Source organism: Falco naumanni, chromosome 8, assembly GCF_017639655.2.
Source record: "Falco naumanni isolate bFalNau1 chromosome 8, bFalNau1.pat, whole genome shotgun sequence".
Lineage (NCBI taxonomy): Eukaryota > Metazoa > Chordata > Aves > Falconiformes > Falconidae > Falco > Falco naumanni.
Genome location: NC_054061.1, coordinates 24710785 through 24730126, shown reverse-complemented (window position 1 = coordinate 24730126; position 19342 = coordinate 24710785). Strand labels below are relative to the sequence as shown.

General features: G+C 38.8%; 1 protein-coding gene across 9 annotated transcripts in view; it reads left to right on the top strand.

Moving 5' to 3' along the window:
* MBD5 (methyl-CpG binding domain protein 5) overlaps window positions 1-18527 on the top strand; it is a 145248-nt gene extending 126721 nt beyond the window's left edge. For 7 of the 9 annotated variants that reach the window (XM_040602749.1, XM_040602748.1, XM_040602744.1 and 4 more), the window contains 5 exons: window positions 1186-1397; window positions 3179-4387; window positions 9823-9935; window positions 15569-15644; window positions 17937-18527. In XM_040602749.1, the coding sequence (XP_040458683.1) occupies window positions 1186-1397; window positions 3179-4387; window positions 9823-9935; window positions 15569-15644; window positions 17937-18008 (1682 nt within the window). In that variant the 3' untranslated portion in view covers window positions 18009-18527. The remainder of the gene's footprint in view (window positions 1-1185; window positions 1398-3178; window positions 4388-9822; window positions 9936-15568; window positions 15645-17936) is intronic. The other 2 variants (XM_040602752.1, XM_040602750.1) reach the window with 1 other exon arrangement.
* Window positions 18528-19342: the final 815 nt, after the last annotated feature.

The following is a 19342-nucleotide window of genomic DNA, read 5'->3' as shown; positions in this document are numbered from 1 at the left end:
TGAGCACACTCCTCGAGTAAAGTAATCCATAAAGCACTTGAAGCAGGTCCTTGCAGAAATCCAAAGAGAAAGGTTGCCCTTCGAGCCCTCTATTGTGTATTTATATTTTCTCATTTCTCTGGGTGCTTTTTTTTTTCCTTTTTCATTTTAGTTTGTAGTTTAGAAACCCAGGGTATCTCACTTAACACCTACAGCCCAAAATAAGCAATTAAAAAGCCCTTAAATGTCATTTTTTTCCCCGGGGTCTTTTGATGATTTTTACAAAGAATACATAATATAGTAAGTATTCCTCTGTTGTTTGGTCTGTGTAATCTAATAGAAAGACTAGGAGGAGGAATTAAATAGTGGCAAAAAGCTGATAAGTATTTTAATTTATTACCTCATACTTACCTACTAAATAGCTATCATGAACTCAACACTGTATTTTCCATGTAAAATATAAATAACCAATGATTCTGCAAATGGGAGTTTTTAAGAAAAATGTGAGCTCTTAACTAAAACAAACACCTTCCCCCAGGAAATGGATGTATTTTTAAGCTTTTTATTATTTCATAGAGTCAGGCTCAGCAACGTAGTTATTTTACTAGAAGTAGAATTTTCCTGTAAAGTAAGATTTTCATTAATACAGAATGTTAATACAGTTGTTTCTCTAGAATATTAAAAATAAAAATTTAGTGTTGGCTGACATGTCCGTGAGCCAAAAAGCCTTTGCTCATCTGCAGTTAGCTCATGTTATTTTATCATAGTTAACGAAAAACTAGTTTTGTTGGGTTTTTAAAATTATTTTCTCTTTCTCTGTTCCTCCTCCTCCCCCTCACCACCCCAGTACTGTTTGAAGCAGTCATTTTTTGGAAACTAAGAGTAAGATTCCGAGACACTGAATATCACAGAAGCTCGTTCTGCCATGCTTGGCTGTGTACCCTTCCAAAAGCAGAGACAGTCATGTCAGAAACCTTTAGAAAGAGTCCAGATAGAGGTGACATGCAAAAGAAGCAATACTGAAGCAATAAAGGAATAAAGAGTAGGGGACACGTGCCTTGAGGACCGTTCCTTAGAAGATTGAAGGGGAAAAGTGTTGTTTTACAGAGGCGTTTGCTTAGCAGTCAGTTAAAATTTGAGTCGAGGAAATTCCTCCTGACTGTTGAAAACTGTACTGACTTATGTTTCCCTGTGTTTGAATTACAGGTGACATGTCATCTATAAACACTACTTTGAATAACCATCAGCTGAGTCATCTCCAGTCGCTATTAAACAACAATCAGATGTTTCCTTCAAATCAGCAGCAACAGCACCTTCTCCAGGGGTATCAGAACATGCAGGGCTTTCAAGGCCAGCCCCCAATTCCTGGCCCAGCTAACAACCCAAACCCCATGGCATGTCTGTTCCAAAACTTCCAGGTAGAAAGCAAAATAAAATCAATATTCAAACAAATGTGCAACTCTCGCTAGGTAAAATTATACCCTCTGCGGTTTGATGGGGTTTTGCTGAGTGATCAAGACAATATGATACATACAATTGCTTACCTCTTTCAAATCAGTAATGTTTTTTACTGAAATTTTACACCTTCTTCCTTAGAAATAGGGAGTAGTTTCTTTGGAAAGAGTTATGCTGCATGTATTGAAAAAAATATGCTTTGTATGTTCTAACAATTGCTATATGCTTTTAGCAAAACTGTTTTCCATTCCGCACAAACAATCATACATTCCCCTTTAGAGCACTCTAACAATTCAGTGGTAAGAAATAAATACTGATAGTACTTTACAGTAATTAGAAGCTTAATAAATGATTATAGGTGACTGTGTGTACCTGTCCTCTTATATTCCTGCTGAAATTGAGTGGAAGAGCTAGCTGGGATGTGGATTGGATAGACTGAAAAAACCGAGCATTAGGATGAATATGCAATGACAAACTGTGCAGAAATGATACCTCCCTGCTACCCACCGAAATAGACAGTTGTTCATAATGCAAGTGGAACTATCAAGCTAACATACTGATGGGAAGCATAGCAACCAAAATAGATAATAAAACCAGAGTTAAAATTTGTATTTATTATTACTCAGAGTTAAAATACATATTTATTATTATTTGGTATTGCTGTGCTTGCTGCAGAACTCGAGACATGAAGACAGAAGCATGCAGGTAGAGCCAGAAAGTGCTTTTACCCTTTAAGAAAGGGAAAAAAAAAAAAAAAAAAAAAACAGGACACGTCATTTTCTCAGTGTAGATGTTTCGCTGCTATTGCAGAATCACAGTCCTCTGCCTATTACCTCGCTTTGTTTTCGTATGCATTTTGGTAGCTTTATCTCAGTAGGTTTTGCTTCAGATATATTAGATAGTATATAAGTATTTAAAGGAGCTTTTGGAAGTATTTTACCTTGGATTTTACAATTTTTTGCTATAGCGCTATTACTGACATCATCTTTGCTGCCTACATATGTGACAAGAAATATAAAAGCACAGTTACTTTAATCTGAAGGTTGCAGTTTGCTGTGGCAGTGCCTGATATTACAGCTGCAATGCAAAGGGATGCAGGCACAGTCAGCGAGGGACTGACGTAAAAAAGACATCCCACGAGAGAAGCATAACTGAAAGGGGAAACATAGAAATGTTAGCCAATTCCAAAAGGGCAGTGATGGCCTGCATTGCAGAAACTGAATGAGGAGCATACAAGGAGCCCAGAAGAATGGTTGGTAGGGAGGAAAGAAGCGAAGCTCGGGTCTGGGAAGGAAGGAACAAGAGAGGATAGTTGAGAACACAAGTATTGACCTTGGTGGAGTTGTTTAGGACTTGAGAGAAAAAAGGGAGAGTAGAATAGTAGAATACTAGAATCAGAAGAGGGAATCCCTGAAAAGACTCTTTTGGAAAGAGATGATAATGTAGTCTCACCAGGGCATGGTTGGTTGTGTCATTTCATGGAAGACGTCTGGTTTGATCCATGCGGCAAAGTCTAAGAGCCAGTGATTTTGATTTCCTTTGAATTACACTTTTTTGTTTGTTTTCTATCTAGCTTGTTCAGCATAAAATGTCATAACTGAGGTATAGCCAAAATAAAATTGCCTAACAAATAGCCACCCTGGCCACCATCCTGATTTTTTTACTAAGATGAAACAAAGTTTGTCTGTTGAAATGGAACTTTAGGCAGAATAGCAATTTCCATCTTTTTCTCTACTTTTTCCAGGTGAGAATGCAGGAGGATGCTGCTGTCCTAAACAAAAGAATGATCACTCAAATGGGAATGGCACCAGTTCCTGAGAGCTCCAACACTATGCTTCCTCCTTTCCAAGAAACATCTTGTGATTTGCAGCAAAGAACTGAACCATCTCTTGGACAACAGGCAAAGGATAACCTCAATGTTGCTGCTCAGGGTGATACATCGGTGGACGCTATCTACAAAGCAGTTGTAGATGCTGCAAGCAAAGGAATGCAAGTAGTAATCACCACTGCCGTAAGCAGTACAACACAAATGAGTCCCATTCCAGCTTTGAGTGCCATGAGTGCCTTCACAGCCTCAATTGGTGACCCATTAAATCTTTCTAGTGCTGTCAGTGCAGTAATCCATGGAAGAAACATTGCCGTTTCTGATCATGAAGGTAGGATAAGGAACACTAGAGGAACACGAATACTGAAGAATTCAGAGCACGGTAAAAATTCAAGTGAAGGGGATGGGTATGAATATTACAAATCGGCAAGTTGTAACACACCCAAAAAACAGTGGGAAGGGGAGCAAAGTCCTGTCAGTGAGATAAATAGATGGAAATGTGAGGAGTTTCTAGACCATTCTACCCATATCCATAGTAGTCCTTGTCACGAAAGGCCCAATAACATCTCCACACTGCCACTGTTACAAGGCGAGCAGCATCAGATACTGTTATCACAGCGAAACTGTCAAAGTGATAAAATGTTGGAGGAGAATTTCAGGTATAACAATTACAAAAGAACTATGATGAGTTTTAAGGAAAGACTGGAGAACACTGTGGAACGATGTGCACACATAAACGGGAATAGGCCTCAGCAGAACCGAGGATTTGGGGAGTTGCTGAACACTTCTAAGCAAGACCTGATTCTGGAAGAGCAATCTCCAAGTTCCTCAAATAGCTTGGAAAGTTCGTTAGTTAAAGACTATATCCATTACAATGGAGATTTTAATGCCAAAAGCATTAATGGGTGTGTGCCTAGCCCTTCAGATGCTAAAAGCATCAGTAGTGAAGATGACCTAAGGAACCCAGATTCCCCTTCTTCAAATGAGCTGATACATTACAGGCCGAGGACGTTTAACGTTGGCGACTTGGTCTGGGGCCAAATCAAAGGACTGACTTCATGGCCTGGGAAACTAGTAAGAGAAGAAGAAGTTCACAATTCATGTCAACAAAACGCTGAGGAGGGGAAGGTATATTTATATATATATGCACATATCTATCTATATATATATACACATGTACCTATGCCCATCAAATGTTTATCAAAACTATCTTGGTCCATTCCTTCTTTTATTCTTTGTCTCTTATTTTAGTAGTACAAATCAGGTTTTTTCCTAACTATAGCTTGCAGAACTGAATTCTTCCCATAGGTATCGAATGAGAAACTTCTAACGGTGCCATGAGACAAATTATATTTTGGGCTGATAATGCGTTACTAATTTGTGCATGAAAGACTTGCTACACAAAAAATGTTGTTAAAAAAAATTGTTTAACTTACATTGTGTGTATAGTCAAACTTCTGGCTCTGTCCAAAGAAAATGGACACAGCCATCTAAAGTGTTGAAAACTGCAAAAAGGAAAAGTGGTCTAATCAGACTGAGGAGTCTGTAATAAGTAAAAGCTTGCTGATCAACACATACACTCTTTAAGAGGAAATGCATGCGCATTTTCACCCTGAAAGGAGGTTTAATAGAGAGGAAGGCATTTCAGTTTGCGCTTCATACTAAAATCCATTTTTTTTTGTCAACAAATCATACACTTATTGGGGAATATACAGAAAATACAGTTATCAAAGAGTTACTGATTATTTTATTATGAAAAATACTTCAAATTCTGGTCTCTACTATGTGTATAACATTATTTTTTGTAGTTCTTACATGTCACATCTTCCATATATAAATATTTTTAAGTGCTGTTTTATAAAATGCAAATTTAAAAAATATGTAAGCAGAAAGGCAAGATCTAATGAAATAATCTTTTATCTGTGACACACAGAAATCAAAGGACTTAAAAATTACATCTTTTTCCCCCATATACCTGCCTAGTACATTGCACAACAACAGTCATAAGAACATAGTGGAATACTAAAGTATTGCTTTCCCCAAAATTTGGCTGAAGCAGATGCCCAGAGGAGGGAGAGAACAAGAACATGTTGAGGAGTGCTGCTTCACCAGCAACCTCTGACTCCCACTGGTGTGTAGCTCAGGATTTCTTCAGCTGGAACTGGTATATCTGTTGTGTAACCACTGCTGGTCTTACTGCAGTTCGTAATAGTTACCAGAGGTTGACATGCAAATGTAATTTCCCCAAGGAATCCAACAGGTCCTTGATGCCACAGACAACTGGGGTGATGTTTGACCAGAATGGTTTCAACCCTAGTCCAAGAGAACGTTAGTCTCTCTTCACGGGTGGCTTCTCTGTTGACCTCTTAGCCACAAAGGTTGCAGAGAGCTCCCGTCTGAGCACACCGAACAGAAGTATTTAATTTACAGAGAAATCAGCATGCTTGAGTAACAATATTTGAATGCTTGTCATGGTTTAACTCTATCCCAGCTGAAGCCAGGACAGCACTGAAGAGCTCATGCCTTATAAAGGTTAGATCCCCGAGACAAGTCAGTTTATAAAGTGTAGACAAATAAGACAGACCACGAGCTATAAAAGATTAAACAAAACTGGAAAAATTAGGAGATGTACAATATCCTTGTCCCATCTGGATTACAGCTACAGTAATTACACTGTATACATGTATGTATTCACAAAATTGTATATCTATGTGACTGTTATGATGTATTTGAAGAGCTTATATTTTATAACTTTTGTAAAGAGGTGACATTTCTTTTTTCATTTGCATTCCTTAGCAATTCTTTACGTTTACTCCCCAGCTTGTGGGTACCAGAATGTCCAGTTGCTTTTGTGCAAACTCGCCTTCTTTGATTTTATGCCTCTTATGTACATTATATAAGCATTGTGTAATGTTATATTCAGTGGCACAGATTTTACTGTATACTGAAGCACAAACAACAGGGAAGCAAACAGGAAATGCGTACGTTGCTGCTCGTGCAGGTACTTGTGGAGGCAGCAAGAGAGACTTTCAAGTTCTTCATCAGGAAGTCCCATGTAACGGATCACCTGTCACATCAGAAGGCCTTTAATAATAATAATTTAAAATTAAAAAAAAAAAAAGTCTAATTTTCTCCCAGAAGTACAGAGTGAACGACCATTCCAAAGGTCAGGAGTTGAGGTTGAAAGCTGGGATATAGGGCAATACGAGAGAGGTGAAAATGTGCATGTGCTGTGTAATAGTTCCATTTCCAGTTGGAGATAGGCAGGAACGCCCATGCACTCTGGCAATTTATACACGTGTTCAAACACTCCTACAACATGTTGTACAGCTACATTCTTCAGATGTTTGAGCAGCCTGGTCTGAAGAAAAGAAAAAAGGAAAAAAAACCACATAAAAAAACCCCAAACAAACCCACAAACCACCACCACACACAAAAAAAACCCACAAACATGGGGAAAACCACTTTGAAAACCAAAAAGAAAAAAACTGGAAAACCAAATGGTCTTCAGAAATCCTGCGCTTCACAAAAACCCTGGAAGGTTACAACTGATGGTGGGAGTCACTAGCAGCAGTTCCAAAAATTCAGTTTTCTGTGGAGCTTCCTTAAAACATCTTTTAAAAGTATTTGTATAATCAAATGTTAACTTCCTATATTGTAACACTAGCTTTGCTATGCTGTTGGGATTTCATAGTACTTTGTATATTCTCTCTTCTTTATATGATACATAATTTGATTTTTGTTTCCATTTAAAAGACTATGGGTATTAAATGTAATAATGCTTCTGTTTGAGGAGCAGCTAGAGTGGTGTTTCCCTAACAGGAGAAGGGAGGAATATTGCACCTTTGTTTCCCAGTGTACACTTGCTTTTTGGCTCTTGGAAAATAAAAGAGGAACCCCCAGGGAAGTGCAGCAACAGCAGTAGATATTGCTGAAAAAGGAGCAAGCCTGAAACTACATGCATCCTAAAACAGAGGATGTGTATTTCATCAAGTAATTAATCTGATTATTATCCAAATTAAATCACCTACACAGGAACAAGGTTGTGAGAGCAACAGTGTGAAAGTCGAAGGGTTTGTGTGAGCAGCAGTTGCCTGTTGCTAGTGCATTTCATAGCAATTCTTACTGGGCAAGTACTGTTCCCAGTATGACTTTCCATCAGTTAAACTAGGTTTTTTAAACTGAGCTTTTATAATTCTGCAGGTAGTAACAGGTGTGATTTATCAGTGTCCTGAAAATCCCATTTGTATGTATTATTTAGTGTTGTAATGGCTTATTGTAAATGAAGGCATATGATGTTATTAATTCAGATATATCTGTTATAGTTGCTTCCAATACCATGTTATGTTAGCAATTTGATACTACTTCAAAAAAGCGCTAGCGGGTTTTTTACTCTTCTGCCGCTACAGAATTCCAATAATGAAGATATTGATTCCTTTTTGTTACTTAATATAAGTCCCTGCTTAGCCAAACATGATATTAGCTCTTGATAAAAGTATTTCCTATTGAACTTTCTTATGTATCTAATGGCAGGCATATGCAACTCTTTGCAAAGTTTGTTCCTTATACACAGACACACACACACACACATATATATGGATGTGGATAATGTCCAATTTAGCATCCGTGGCAACTCTGTCACGTAGTCAAGCATTGGAGGCAAAGGCTCAAGATGGTTATGTTATTGCCCTTTAATTTTGTTCAGTTTGAAAAATAGACATTTCTTCTGTAGCTGTTTTTCAGACACGCTGTAAAGTCGAGGCTTGAGGGGCGGTGTACGGCAGGCAGAGTGACGATGCCGCCGTTAATACCATTTTAATGTAGATGTAATGTATAAGCCACTGAAGCCGGTTTGCTCATTCTGTGACTGTTGTGTGCCTTTTCTGCTCATGTTTATCCTTAGTAAAGCTCCACAGGTTTTAAACAGATACTATTTCTTCTGTATGCATTTGTATTTTTCCAAAGTCTGATTAGGAGAGGAGTTATTTGAACTATTTGTAGTCTTGCATTAAAAGTAAACACCATTGTAAGGGAAAAGCACTACAATCTGTGGCCGTAATTGAATCTATTTCATGAAAACAGAAATCTTGCCTCCCCATGCGCAGATTGCACCATTAATGACTCTTGTCTTTAAGTCCCCACAACGGCAGTATTCCCCAATTTCATTATCAGATGCGCAAGTTCAAGACATGTGAAATTTGGACTAAGCATGTATTGTATTGGGCCTTATTTCTACAGATTTTGACAACTTGCTCACTCATTAACTTCACGTTGTCATGTCTAAAAATCAATTTCTTTGTGAATATAAATTATTTAGTAATTGACAGGCTGGGTTTAGAGGGAATTTGCATTTAAATTTCTTTTTCAGATTGTATATAGGCATGCTTAATAAATTTGTATTTATAGAATTAATTTTTCTTGTGTCAAATACAAGCTGTACTTTTTAACGAAACAAATGGTATATAAGGTTCTTGTTAAGTTATGGAAAGATTAAAAAATAAGTCAAGCAAAATGTAGCAATACTGAAAAAGGAATTCATCCATTTGTTTTCTTTTAATTGATGTGTTTTAAATACTTTTTCTTTTGTTTTTACAAGCAGAAATGACTCAGCCAAATCAAAATAACATGCAGAGTTAAGTGGACTAATGTTTTGAGAATGCAAATGATAAAATCATGTAGATGATTGTATTGGTTATACTAGTACTAACTGGTGCCAGTGTTTGTATGCGGAGTTTTATATACAGATTGCTTAAAAGTTCATCATTCTGGTGGGTTTCAAGAGAACTTTATTTTCCAGTGAAAGCACTTTAGGTACCAGCTCAGCAGCCCTGTTGAGCACGTGCTCAAATTCATTCCTGACTCAGCAGATCGCTAAGTATGTGCTTAAGTACAAAAAAAATTTAAAAGCCCTTTCTCAGGACCAATAAATCAGCTGGCTGAAGCCAGCTCTAGTGAAGGCTCATGGATTCATAATGCATAAATAAAGCTTGTCAGCCTGCCCAACCCCCTTTTAAGGCCTTAAGCCTTTTAACTTAAGCACAGACCCTGGATCTTCGGAAGTAGGAATAAATTTGGCCGTGCCATTAGCATTGTCAAACTGATCCCTTAAATAGTTTATCCGGAAATTTGAGGTGGTGTGAAACAGTTTTGTGTTGATAGCATCTGTAAAAATTGTACCATAGGCAACTTGCTATTTTAATGCTTCCCAGATGGTCTCAAAGGTGTGAACTACATTTGTAAAATACATTTGAGTACAGAATATGAGACATTAAAACCGTGTTCATATTAATAATATAAAGACAAACGAGGGGGTTAAAATACTGTTCTCCTTCCTAGTTTTGTTTTCATGAGTGTCACGGTTTTGCTTTTTGTATTTCTATTGCTGGTGGTGTGGGCATCTAGAGAAATCAGAATATGTACATATATGTATGAGGGGGTGTATATAGCCAGACATCCATTTTTTCTTTGCTGGGAAAGTTAGTGTCTTATGGATGCGGTGAAAATTAGGCTCCGTAATAATGCATGTCTAGCAGTAAAGTAAAAGCAATGTTTAATAATTGCAGGTCTGGGTAATGTGGTTTGGTGTTCATACCTTCACTCAGGTGGAGCCAGAGAAGTTGAAGACACTAACAGAAGGTCTAGAAGCTTACAACCGAGCCAGAAAAAGGAACAGAAAGTAAGTAAATGCTCATTTATTTGCTAGTGGAATGCAATAATTAAATTATTTTGCTTCCTAAGTCTCTTGTTTTGGGTAGCTTAGTAGAGCAGCCAAACTGAAGAGTTAATTTTCTGAATTCCTTTGTCGGTTATGATAATCATCCGAGATCTTTGATATCTGCATTTTTATTGCATCTTCTGATATTTACAGTAGCCTTTGTAAAATGTCAGCCTACTTGTTTGAGCTTTCATGTGTAGGATTTCTAATTTACAGCAAAAAAAGTTATTACATCAAAACTATTCTGACCAAATATGCTCTTTAACAAGATCTGCCCTTCTTATCTCTCCCCTCTCCCTCTGGCAGCTCCTGCTGCAGGCAGAGCACAGGTTTATTCAGATAAATTCAGTTTATTTCCCATTGCTGAGAGGCGCTTCAGAATTTGTGAATTCTGGCTGTATTTAACTAGACAAGGGGCTCAGTGCAGAGCTTTCCTTATGCTCTGCGTCAGACATCTATGAACTGTTTGGTTTATCTTGCCTTTTAGCTCTTATTTAAAAATATACAAGGATAGGAAGGCTGTGAAACAGTAGGCATTTAGGGCATGAAGCAGCAGCATAGACAAAAAGAGGAAAATGGTCGACTTTAGGAGGAAAAAAAATCTGGACAGCTATAAAAGGATCAAAAAGTACAAATTGTACTGGGATTGGATTTGTTCTAGGGTGCTGTTGCAGTGAAAATATATTACTTTGTGTCAGAATCCAAAGTCAGCTTGCAATACTTGTCTTTAGCACAATAAACATGGCCTTAAAGGAATTAAATAATTATTTGTCTTCAGCTCCTTTTAAGGTGTAAGCCCTTCTTTTATTTATATGTCACGCAGCCCTGAAGAGAAGTATTTTTTAAGCCAATGAGACGATGTTTGATGGTTGTTTTTTCCGAGATCATCCTCAAAATATCTTACTGGAGTTTAAGGGTGTATGGTGAGAACACAGAAGGGCTTTTGGCAACCCCCCAGTTATTTGCTCATGTCCCTGAGGCGAGATACGTGACTCAAATAAGGTGACACCGGGGGCAAATTTAAAGAGGTGTTAAAGTTGAAATAAACAGTACAATCTAAGAAAAACGCCTGTCTTCTGATTTGCATTTGTGTATTTAGCAGGCTGCAGGGTTTGTCTGCAATTCCCCTGAATCCAGTGGCCTTTTTTTTGGCGGCAGGTCTGGTCCTGCCCCGTTGCTTGCCCGTAAGGAAACTGGGGGTAGCAGATACCCCAGCCATGCCAGGGCACATGGTTATCCCTCCTGTAGGGTTGCTTTACAGCCTTCCAGGTTTTTTCTCCTTATTTCCACTTGCACTTATTTCATAGTTCAAATATTTTGGCCCTCCTTCATGGACCCTTCCTCTTTTTCCTTTGTCTGAAAAAGTTATTAATCTCCTTACGGTCTGCTTTTTGGTATATGTCTGTGTAGTATCTTGTTACATGCAGGTCCAGATATTTTCAAACATTTAGCATTAAATATAATTGCTACATGTAGAATACTTCTATTTGTTATCTACCTGCGTAAGTACTCAGCGCTTACGCATATCATGTACTGGCATCAAGTTGAACACTTCTATAGTAACCAAGACATAGGTAAAGAAACCCAGGATAAATTGATGTTAGGAGAGCATGGACTAGCATCACATATGTCCGGTTTGTTTAGCAGGGTGGGGTTAACATCCAGGTCCTCAAAGCGACATTCAGATACCTTAACTCCATAAACTATTCTCCATGTTCCTACAGTTCTTGTCTCAGCCCTAGTATATTTCCTGTTTTTCCCCTCCACTGCACAGTCTTGACTCAATCTCTAACAACATACTTTGAAATTATATATTAAATACAAAATTATTAAAACTAAACTAAAGATTAAAAAGTCTGCAAAGCTGAAAGCTATATTATAATAGGGATGTAATAAAATGTAATTCAAGTTGCACCTTAAATCCAGTATTTTTGAATTGTAAATCTTCCTGACTTTAAGTACTGGTTTTTAAATGGAAAATTTTGTGTATTCTGTTTCCTTGGTATCTAAACAAGACACCAGAAAATAATGTCATTGTAGCACATTTCATCAGCATAGTCAGAAGTGTTAGCTCCGCTGCACGGAGCTCCGTACCTTCAACTAATAGTATGATCTAAAGCATTCTTTGTAGCAAAAAGGTGGTTTGCTTGGGAGTGTCTCAGAGGTGTGGTGTGAGTGCTGAATGTCATATGAGTTCTGGGGGTTGTAGGAAGATGCACTCACGCAGACCGCTGAGCCGTCCTGACCTTCCTCAGTTCCATCTCATGTCAGTCGGTCCGTTCGTACCTGAACTGTGTCCCTTCTTGCTTCCAGCAGGTCATGGCGTAGCTTCCTCACCTGTCCAGTTGTAGCCTCCAGAAGACTGGTGGAGGCCCAGTCTTCCCTTACCAAAGCCTCGTCTGATCCAATCTTCGTTCTTCCTAAGCTTTGTAGTTACCTGTACTCCTCTGTTCACTGGCATCCTGCTGCCCCACTTCACAAAACATCTTCCAAGGGTCACCACCCAACACCAGTGTCTCCTCCTCCTGTGGTTCCCTGTTCCTCTGCGTGTTATTTCCCACACCAGGCTTCTCTCTTGTCAGGAACGTGCCATTTACCATCCCTACCATTACCATCTCAGCCATCCATACTAAGTTATTGCAAAATGAAGTTGGAGCAGTGGCTTCTCAGAGTTGAAGTTACATCTCTGATGTCCCTCCTGTTGGGCATGTGCCATGTTCAAGTTGAACAGGACTCTGGTAAGGGAAGAACTAACGCATCTCTTCCACCACCTTTCCAACTTCCCGTCAGTCACCGTCCTGACACAGTCTTAAGTCTCTGTCTTTGGTAGGTGTGAGTTGGGCACGGCGGGCGCACTCAGACGTCCGTGTTAACGCTGCCAGAGCTGCCCAGAGGCAGCACCTGCAGGCAGAGTCTGGGATGTGTCTGCTGTGGGAGGGAACTGCAACTCAAAACATGCTCAGATTTCGTTTTGATGATACAGTTTGGTAAAATGTTAATGGGCCCTAGTAGGGAGGAGGAGGATTAAGGGAACACTTCTGATGAAAAGGTTGTCCTCCCTTCCTGAGGGAAGGAATTTCAGTCCTTCTCCAAGCTGTTGGCCAGGAGAGGTTTGGTAAGAGATGATGTGCTGCATTTTGATGAGAGGAACAAACTGTTGCTAGGATCTTTTAAATGTAATCTGACTAAACCCTGTGATGTTTACAGGTTGGTTTGCATCACTAGAGGGCTGGTGCATGTGTTGTATCTGATGTCAAGTCCTCAGGTTTGTAGCTGAGGTAAAGGGACATTTCAGTGACGGGCACTTCTGACCCTTCGATTTGCTCAGGGGCAGATCATCATCTTCACAGCAAAGTGAACATAACAGCAGCCTCTTAAGACAATTCAAACCATCTTTTGTATTTTCAATACTTTCAAATGGCTGTTATGATTAATAGCAATAATTTCATAGATAGTGCAATAGGGGTGTGTTGCTGATAGAGCATGTAATGTTGATTAAATAACTGCATCACACACAGGTAACTTGACATCTGCAATCTGCTTCTAGGTGATACGCAAGTCAGCAGTGTTATCAGTTATTAAGATAGCTGCATTATAAATAGTCATCTTGCCTTTATAGGAAGTTATGTTGCCGCTGAACAATATTGTGCTCGGCATTTGTAATATCTAAGGGTGCCTTCACTTGCCCAGGTTGCAAAACTGAAACTGGTTTTTGCAAGCAGTCTAGCCCAAGCAGTGCAAAAACCCAGATGGACATGTCAGGCTTTGGGCGGGAATAGTTATTTCAGTTTATCTTATTTCTTTAGTCGATTTAAACTATATCAGGATACCTAATTTTAAAGTTGCACGTGACTACCACTGTTTAATTCATTCAAAGCCTTAGTTCAACTTGTGCAACGTCGTGTGTGGATGAAATATACTTCACTTCTGTGCAGTCGGGTCAATAAGGTTTCTGTCTTTTTAAAATTTTTTGTGCAATTTGTGCCCTGGCATAGCTCAGATGACCAATGCAAAATGGTATTAGGGAATATCTTCTTTGAATAATGAATAACAGTCCCTCTGATCTCCTATCTTTGATCTCCCAGCTGTGCTGATGGGTATGGAAATAATTTTGCTGAGTTTGGGGGGTGGAATTACTGTACAGCAATGCTTCCCCGGTAGTTCCTCTGTGCCAGTTCCTTGGCAATCTTTTGCCAATGCTTTTAGTCACAATAAATCTTTAAGTGCCAGGGAAGAGTGGCCCAGCTGACATGAGAAGCTTTCTTTAAGAGGAAAGTTTTGTTTCGAAAGTGTCTCCGGTGTGGGACGGTCCTAGTGACCCAACCATCCTTTCCAGCATGGGACGAGGTGTTCTGTTACCTATCTCTGCCATAGTCTTCCCTCGTGATGCAGATGGCTCTCATCCTCCTCCCCTCACTTCTTACCTCTCCAAAGCGGGGATAACGGCACTTCTTACTTCCTGAGGATATTGTGATGGATGCTTATAATATGGCTCTCATCTCACATTCAGCCATTTGTCTTCAAGTCCATTACTTGAAGTAAACGTACCTGTTCAGCTGAAGTCATGAATGAATCAACCTATCTAAATACAGATATATACATACACGCACATGCGTGCGTGCCATTAAGCGCAGATCCTCAACGAGCCATTGACAGACGGTAGTAACTTGTGTGCAAGTACAATTTGCTGGCTTGAAACTCTTGAGGTGTGAACACAGAGTCAGAGAAGTATGACCTGTCATGCAAAGCGTGGTGTTCAAGTAGGAAACTTCTTTAAAAAAGAAATGTACATAAATGTCTCTGTAAAATTAGATCTATACGGAGCTGCCCAGTGACTTGGCATAACTTTTGGTTTGGAAGAAGAAGGTTTTCAACCTACCTTTACCATTGCCCTTGGTGTGTTGTCATTCCAGGGTAAAATAGCAACATTTTAGAGGATTAACATGACTTACTTTCCTCTGGCTATTGAAAGTTAGAAGGGATATTGAACTTTGAGCTGTGTGCTTTGGGTAAGGGGGAAACTTTGCCAATCACGCTGGTTTTTCAAGGTGATAGCGATGTACATGTTTAGTCCTTCGCAAAAGTATCACTGAAGTGTAACCCCATGTACAAGGTCAATGCAGCATATAATGTGGAGCAGGAAGGAGGCAGAGGCGAGCTGGCACTAGAGGTTTAGTAACGCTTGAAGTCTTTAAGAAAGCCCAGAGTAGCTGGAGTGCTCCTCTTCTGCTCCTGATCAAAACCCATGGTAGCCTGGCCCTTTGCTGGCGGTTCAAAAAAAAAAAAAAAACCAAAAAAACAAGACTGCACAAAACGCTGTGTTACCATGAAGTACTTTTGCTTTTTATTCATGGGCTTAATCTGTCTTGTGGATATTGTAACCAACCATACAACTCATTGAAGTGGTTTTCTTCTATCATTCCAACACAAGCCTCTGTTTTGCGTGATATTTTGTGCTGCAACAACCTAGGAGGCTCTACAGTTAGTACAGTATGTCCGAGGAGTTTGTGTGTTTATTATGACATTCTTTAGAGTTTTTTAGCTTTTTTTCTGTTACTGAGAATTACTAACGGCATTAATTTTTTTCTTCCTAGAAGTGGAAAGCTAAATAACCATTTAGAAGCTGCTATACACGAGGCCATGAGTGAACTAGACAAAATGTCTGGGAATGTAAGTTTCTTTTCACATCAGCAATAATCTCCTTTTTCTGTGTTTCTGCACGTGTGTCAGTTGAAGATAGGGAGTGTTGGTTTGGGTTGCTATCTAACATAAATTTTGTTTCTATTTTCATAAGTAACGTAGAATTTTTCAATATTTCTCCTGCATTAAAAACTGTTTGCAAATGTCTAATCATTCTGAAAAATGGGAAAAGTTGAAGAATTTTAGTTGCGTTGCCAATTATATTATTTTTTACAAAGATTGATTCCTGGACTTAGTTTTACACATGCAGCCTGATAATATTTGGATCAGTTCCAGTCCCACTCATATTCCATGGGTTTTCTCTGATTAGTAACACAAAGTCAGGCTCATTTGTTTCTCCGTTTAAGCAGCAAGACATTGAAACCACATTGCAAAGCATTATTCTTTTGAATGTAAAACTCTTTGAGTAAAGTTTTCCTCATGTGAAATGAAGGATATTGTCATGAAAGGTAAGTTAAAAAAAAAAAGAGGAGAATTCCTAACACCAAATCTGATGGCGTTCTTTCTACAGTAATGACACTGTTAGTAGGTAAGCCCAGGATCTTTCTAATACAAAAAATCAGTTTATACAATGTACTCATCATCGTATTTAAAACATGGCTGTAATTTCTTTGAAGCAGACTTAGAAATGCAACAAAGTCTATCACAGCACATGTAACCTCCCCTATCTTATCGTTTGTAATTATTCAAATTATTAACTATAAAACATTGGAATATAGAAAAAAGTCTTTTTCCTGTTCTTTGGTGCTCGGTACTGAAGATGCGTGTGCATGTGCATATTTAGAAGTAGCAGTAAAACTGCAGGGAAGTTTCTGGAGTGTACGAAGGGAAGCGCCTGCAGAATGCCAGGCTTACAGCCCGGTGCAGAACAACCGGGAAATGCGGGATAAGTTGTTCAGTAGCTTTTAGCGACTGCCGTAAATAAGAACAAAATCAAATCTTTTGTTTAGAATTGTGAATTTTAGGAAATGGGATCGAGTTTTGACTCAAAATGATGCGTTTTCCTCTTGTCTTTGGGAGGAAAAGGAAAGGTTGTAGGTCTGTCACAAATAAATATGGGGTACTCGTTTGGCACACGCGCCTCCTGTGTCAGTTACGCCGCCACTTACACACTGGGGCCGGACCAGTCCGCTGATACCTTTTTTTCGTTTATAATCCAGTGACACTACAAACTGCCTGCTATATGCATTTTAACTATGATATAAACCGGCGCAGGGGAAACTGCTGTAATTGGATTTGCTGATCTAGTTGTTTCATAACACAGACAAGCTGATGTACCAGCCTGTGTGTCATTACATAGTCTTGATTTATATTTGAATTATCTGGTCACAAAAATTGCGATTGAAATCTATTCCCATAAAGATTATGATTCCTAGAAGCACTCATAGGGAATCAACGGTTCTCTTTTTAGTGACTGGCATTTTTTTCAGCTGTTCAGACATCAGTTACATTTTAAATGAAAAGCATGTGCAAACAAGATCATTAGCTCAAAGAATTTGTTTCTGCTGGTAAGAGCCAATACATACGTAGGAAATGTTAGCGGTCTGAAGGAATTCAGGAAGAACCCAAGGAAATAATTTGGCACGTTGCTGAAGGATTTGTCACTGTTGCCTGACTGCTGTTTGGAAGCTGCAAACTGCTCTACCCAGGACAGAGCTCGCTCCGGCCGACAGATGGTAGTGCTATTCCGTGCTAGGCACCAGCCTTCCTCCACCTCCTTCTGCCAGTTAGGCTGCGTTTTTTACTGAGCAGTCAGAGATGAAAAACATTTTCACGCTCAAATTAATCTCGCATGCAGCTTGAAATGGAGTATTTCCTTTCAAAATTTAAAACAAAGACCGAGCTTGCTAGCTGTAGCTTGTTCCTTAATAATGCTACCGCAGACCCGGATTTGACTTCTCTTATTTTTCCCTGTGAGCAGTACTTTCTCACCACCCACTTCCTAATTTATTGCCCTTGCCACGGTGTTGCACATGGGTTTGCCTCTGAGGGTGTGACACGGTCGCAGTTTGGGACTCGGTGCCCGATTTCATGGTTTCACGATGACTGTCACCGGCTGAGATGTGCAGGTTGTGGCACCAGCCTCTTTCTCCCTGGTGCCTTAAAGTTCTTGAAGTTCTTTTAATTCAGGCTTCCATGTAAACATCAAGTAGTTAAGAACCGTTTCATAACAGCACCTCAAGCAATCCTGTAGTTGGTTTGTTACTGGGTGGTTACTTTGACCAGTCTCCTTTGCTAACTTGTAACTGTCCTTGTTTTTAGGTCCACCAAATCCCCCAGGGAGACAGACAAGTGAAGCCTCCAAAGCCCAAGAGGAGGAAGATCTCTAGATAACATTGAATGTCGTTGTTACTGGTCCAGTGCTTATCAAAATGAACGTGCACATAAGTCTATATGTAGGTATTGATATAGACGTGGTTATATCAATATTTATATGAAGACAGATAGATACCATCACAGGGTGCTACGCGGATTAGTGGTACAATATTTTTGATGATTAGGAGGGATAGCGGTTGCTGGGTAAGCCAATCAGAAATCTTGAAAGGTTGCAGTAACAATGTCAGATGATTACTGAATTTTTTTTCTATAATACTAAAATTGTGATTATAAGAAATAGTCCAAATGTTTCTGAGAAATTTTCATTGTGTATATAGATAATACAGAATTTCATGGTGATATCTGAAATGTAAATATTGTACAATATTGTCATGTACAAGCGTACCTAATGCACACTTTATCTTTTATTGTACAAAAAATAGTGTACAAAATTCTTTGGTTTCTATTGAGTACACATACAAGAGACTACCAGTGTAAAGTGATAAATAAAAATACAGCCTAAATGCTTTTATATGATAATGTAAAAGATGCTGTTTTTGTATTTAACAGCAGAGAGAAGGCATGATTATGTAATACCTTAATTATGACATACACTTCACGCCACTGAGTGTTCATTGATACTGTCTGTTTGGAATGAACCTTGCCTGGAAGTACTGTACTCCATTTCAGGTCTCTGTAGGAGAGTGCAACCTTGCAGATTCCTAACGGGATGTGGGATCACAGCTCTAATTAATAATTCAAAGGCTGCAACTATCGGTTGCGTTTTTATTTACTTAGCTTTTAAAGTAGAATGCTGTAGATTTTATTAAAAAGAAAAAAAAAGTAGATGGACTATTTTAGTCAACCATTTCTGTAGTTAAAGTTTCATAGCCACCTGATAAACTAAACAGTTAATATCCCCCGTAACGTTGACCCCTCAAAACCCCTAGATTTATTAGCTTAAATTATCTAACGTCATTAACCATCGTGTTTACTTTTAAGGGGGCAGAGGCCCTGCTTTAATAATGTGATCAGTATTGATTACGGTTTGGTTTCGCAGTAGAATGAAAGGGCATGCTCCGCAGCGTTCGTAAAAGTAATTCCAGTATCCATCTCGCAGTATTAAAACAAAAAATTAAGGGTGGCTTACAAAACTATTAGCAACAGTAATTTTTATCAGTATTATGTAACATATCAGATTTATTTTATTTAAAAAGAATTATTTATACCATTAACAGATTCTTATATATATTAATGTGGCTGAAATGTGCAGGTTAAATCTATTAACCAAATTATTTATGTTATATTAAGTGAGAAATGTGAAAAATATGTAGAAAAAAATTAATACACTA